Source organism: Gekko japonicus, unplaced genomic scaffold (genome assembly GCF_001447785.1).
Source record: "Gekko japonicus isolate JY-2015 unplaced genomic scaffold, Gekko_japonicus_V1.1 scaffold3689, whole genome shotgun sequence".
NCBI lineage: Eukaryota > Metazoa > Chordata > Lepidosauria > Squamata > Gekkonidae > Gekko > Gekko japonicus.
In genome coordinates this window covers 27,856-32,772 of record NW_015173797.1, presented here as the reverse complement: position 1 = coordinate 32,772, position 4,917 = coordinate 27,856, and the positions used below count along the sequence as shown (strand labels likewise).

Below are 4,917 nucleotides of genomic sequence, written 5' to 3'. Positions count from 1 at the left end.
GTGGAAAGCCAGGAGGCTTGTAAAGTATCTGTATCATTAGGTTGCCAGCTCCCGGTTGGGGAATGCTCTGGAGGTGGTGCCTGAGGTGGGCAGGGCTTGGGAAGATGAGAGACTTCAATGCGGTATAATGCCATTTAATCCACCTTCCAAAGCAGCCATTTTCTCCAGGTGAACGGATCTCTTGTCACCTGGAGATCAGCTGGAATCCCAGATCTCCAGGCACCACCTGGAGGTTGGCAACTCCAATCCCTACTCAGCCGCCTCAAGCCCGAGGCGGCGTTTATAATTCAATCTTTCCCCCATCGCCTCTCTCTCCTGATTGGGCAGCGCCGCCAGCCAATCAGCGCCGCCGCCAGAGATGCCCTCTGTGCACTATTGGGCTTCACTTCCCGGAATCGCGATGGACGCCGCGCTCGCCCACCACCCCTCCCAGCCAAACCCGGAAATCTCGCGAGATTTCCCCCGCCGCGTCTTTTCCCCTTGTCGGAGATCTCGCGGGAGTCTACCACCGGCGTGTCTGCGCATGCGTGCCCGGTGGGACTCCCGGACCGTCAGCTGGGGCCGAGCGAGGAAGGCGGAGCGGCCATGCTTCGGGGGCTTCTGCGGGCGCCGCGCCTGGGGCGGACAGCGGTGAGTGGCCGTGGAGGGGAGACCGGGGAGAAGCCGGCCTCTTAGCCCCCCTCTCTCAAAGGTCAAACTGACCTCTCGGGCCCGCAAAAGCTGGGAAGTGGCCAGGAGTGGATCAGGGACCTTTTGCCTCCAAAGCTGGAGTGCAGGCAAAATCAGTGGTCTGATAATACTTCGTATTTATTGGAATTATAGAGTTGGGTCATCTAGTCCAACCCCCTGCACAATGCAGGAAATTCACAACTACCTCCCTCTCCTCCTGCCAGTGACCCCTGCTCCATGTTTATTTGTTCATGAGCATGTGCATTGTGCATGAGAAGCAGGGTGATGTAATGATTGTTTTATTTGCAACATTTATGTTTTGCTTTATTTGCAGGGTTTATATTTTGCCTGTTTATTTGTTCATTCAAACACGCATGAAAGCCAGGGTGGTATAGTGGTTGTTCTGCTTGCAAGGTTTATATTTTGCTTTATTTGCAAAGTTTATATTTCACCCATTCATTCATTCATTCAAAGATGCATGAGAGCCAGGGTGGTGTAATGGTTGTTTTATTTGCAAGATTTATATTTCGCTTGATTTGCAAGGTTTATATTTTGCCTTTCTGCCCAGTCAGGGTCACCGAGGGGGCTAAACAGACAGTGTGAAAATATATTGTGAAACAAGTTGAAAGCATAGCTAGATTAGAGTGTTGGACTAGGATCATAGAGTTGGAAGGGGCCTCCAAGGTCATCTAGTCTAACCCCCTGCACAACTACCTCCCCCCTCCCGCCATGACCCCTGCACCATGCCCAGAAGATGGCAAAAAACCTCCAGGATCTCCAGCCAAACTTGCCTGGAGAAAAATGGCTTCCTGACCCCAAACTGGTGATCAGCATTTCCCTGGGCATGTAAGAAAGGGCCGCGAGAACTAAGCACTGAGGCAACCCTCCCTGCCCTCCCTCTCGTGATCTGCCTAAATTTACAGAATCGGCATTGCTGTCAGAGGCCCATCTAGGAACCCTGGGTTTGAATCCCTGCTCTGCTATGGAAGATTGCTGGATGATTTTGCACCAGTCAAACATTCTCCGCCTGACCTACCCCACAGGGTTGATTTGAGGATAAAAATGGCAGAGAGGGAGGCACGCTGCTTTGGATCCCCATTGGGGAGAAAGGCAAGGTGTAAATGAAGTGAATAAATACATACAGTGCTTCTCCACTCCCCGCAAAGTGGCTTGTATTACTTTTCTCCTTGCCTCATAACAACAACCCTGTGATATGGGCTAGGCTGAGAGTGAGCGACTGGCCCAAGGTCACCGAGGGAACTTCCATGGCGAAGAGGGAATTCGAACCTGGGCCTTCTGGGGTGTATTCTGATGTTCCAGCTGCGACTCCGCACTGGCATTCTCCTTTTGTGGTTTGTTGTATTGCTTGGTTTTGTGTTATGGTCTTGAGCCGCCTCAAATTGGCCCTGGAGAGGCGGTGCACAAGTTTCTGAAATGTGGGCGAGTGGTAAACTTGTTCTGCGTTGTTGCGTGCAAAGGGCAAGGCGTGATTTGGCACATGCGGGGGAATGTGCAGTGGAGCCTCCACTCTTTTTGCCAAGGCGGAATGTCAAAAGTCAGAAACTTAAAAAAAAAAAAGGAAAACAGTTTAATAAATATAGCCAGCCGCTATCTCACCGTCATCCTTTCTCCCAGCCCGTTGATCTTTACTCCTCCCGGCGCCAAGCTTACATGTCTTGCGTCGAGCACAGCTCCCCATGCTAAGGACCATGCACCGGGGTTTTCCGTAGGTCGAAGGCTCCTCAGATTCTGAGTAGCCTATCAGAAGAATCAGCTGGGAACTGGTTGGGTATATGCAGGGCTATTTTTGGGCAGGAACGCAAAGGAACGGAGTTCCGTCTGGCTCCCGAGTTGGCCACGCCCAGCAGGAACTCATTAGCATAATAGGCCACACCCAACAGCAGAAACTCATGAGGATTGGCTACATTAGGGGTGTGTGGCCTAACATGCAAAGGAGTTCCTGCCACAAAAAAAGGCCCTGGGTTTTGACCACAAACCAGGTAAACAGAATAACAAGCAAAAGGTGGGTGTGGCTGGATGAGCACACTTCTGGTAACATGGGGGTGCGGCCTAATGTGCCAATGAGCTGTGCTGTCAGGGGTGTGGCCCAATATGCTAATGAGTTCCTGTTGTTGGGTGTGGCCTATTATGCTAATGAGTTCCTGCTGGGCTTTTTCTACAAAAAGAGCCCTGGTGTTCTATGGACAATTCAGTGTGTTTTTCCCTGCCTTCCCCTTCGGTAGCCTCCTGGGATGCATGGAAATGCATTGACAGGTTTCGTGGAGCCCTTGGGGGGGGGATTACACGGATCTTGGTCGTGGTAAACCGGAGAACCAAAGAGAAGAAGAAGAGATTGGATTTGTACCCTGCCCTTCACTACCCCACCCTTCACAGAGCGATTTATAATCTCCTTTCCCCTCCCCTCCCCTCTGCTCCCCACAACAGACACCCTGTGAGGTGGGTGGGGCTGAGGGAGCTCTCTCGAGAACTGCCCTCAAGAGAACAGCTCTGAGAGAACTTGTAACTGACCCAAGGTCACACCAGCAGCTGCATGTGGAGGAACGGGGAATCAAACCCGGTTCCTCCCAGGTCAGAGTCCACGCTCCTAACCACTACACCAAACTGGCTCTCACCTTTTCCATCAGCAGAACATCTGTATGATATAACCTAGGGTGTAAGCACCACCCTGGGTCCGATCCCCTTGGGGAGAATACAGAACCTTTGGTCATATCTGCTGGACAACTGGCTGTCAAGCTTCACTGGTACTGCTTTAGGGAGGGGCCGTGGCTCAGTGGTAGAGCATCTGCTCGGCATGCAGAAGATCCCAGGTCCAATCCCCGGCATCTCCAGTTAAAACTTCTTGCAGTAGCACCACCCCCTATAGGGGTGGTGGCAGTAGGTGATGTGAAAGACCTCTGCCTGAGACTTTGGAGCGCTGCTGCCAGTCTGAGTAGACAACGCTGACCTTGACGGATTCAGTGTAAGGCAGTTCCATGTGCTTTCTGCAGCCCAAGACGGCCCCTGCGTTTATAAGTACTCAGCACCGGCGATCTCTTGTTATCTGCTGCGTACACTTCTCGCAGAGTGAATGATCAACCGCGGTATATTGCTGACGACAACCAGAGGCATTTGTGGTGGACAGTTCAAGAAAAAGACCGGTTATGCCATGGCGGGTAGAGCTGGTAAGATTTCTGGGAATTCTGAAGCCATGGGTGGGGGACACCCGTTTTTTGACGTGCCCAGAAATTTGTCAGAAAGTGAAATCAGTGCAGTACCTTGTTCGTTCTGGGGTGTGTTTGTGTGTGTGGGAGGGAAGGCGGACGGGGAAGGTTGACAATCCGGAAGGGCCGAGGCGAGTGGATTGTGAAAGAGAGGAGACTGCGGAAAGATGTGCACGTGGATGGAATGTCGATTAGAAATGGGACTGGAGGGTCGCCAGCTCCGGGTGGGGAAATACCTGGAGAATTTGGGGGTGGAGCCTGTGGAGGGGAGGGACCTCAGCAGGGTACAATGTCATAGACTCCACCCACTAAAGCAGCCATTTTCTCCAGGGGAGCTGATCTCTGTTGCCTGGAGAGCCGTTGTAATAGAAGAAGAGGAGGAGATTGGATTTATACCACCCGCCCTTCACATTCTGAAGGAGTCTCAGAGCGGCTTACAATCTCCTTCCCCTCCCCTGTGGGGTAGGTGGGGCTGAGAGAGCTCTTTCGAGGACTGCCCTTGAGAGAACAGCTCTGAGAGAACTTGTGACTGACCCAAGGTCACTCCAGCAGCTGCATGTGGAGGAGTGGGGGAATCAAACCCGGTTCTCCCAGATGAGAGTCCACCGCGCCTAACCACTACACCAAACTGGTTAGCGGGAGATCTCCAGGCCCCACTTGGACAGCTCTACTGGAGGACAAGGAAGTGTGAAACAAATAGTGTGAAGGGGTGTGCAGGGAAGAGATAGCAGTGAGGGAGAAGTGTGTGTCTCCAGATTTATTTGTTTACCTCTTTTGGTGTAGTGGTTAAGTGCGTGGACTCTAATCTGGGAGAACCGGGTTTGATTCCCCACTCCTCCACTTGCACCTGGCTGGATGACCTTGGGCAAGCCATAGTTCTGATAAGAGCTGTTCTTGAAAAAGAGCAGTTTCTGTCAAGGGTGTCTGTTGTGGGGAGGAGAAGGGAAAGGAGTTTGTAAGCCGCTCTGAGACACCTTTGGGTAGTGAAGGGCGGGGTATAAATCCAATCTCTTCTCTTCTTCTTTTC

General features: G+C 52.1%; 1 protein-coding gene across 1 annotated transcript in view; it reads left to right on the top strand.

Annotated features, from left to right (window-relative positions):
* Positions 1-521: 521 nt before the first annotated feature.
* The window catches only part of ETFA (electron transfer flavoprotein alpha subunit), a 17,935-nt gene continuing 13,539 nt past the window's right edge, over positions 522-4,917 (top strand). Inside the window, exon 1 of the mRNA XM_015423566.1 lies at positions 522-630. Within this exon, the coding sequence (XP_015279052.1) occupies positions 586-630 (45 nt within the window). The 5' untranslated portion in view covers positions 522-585. The remainder of the gene's footprint in view (positions 631-4,917) is intronic.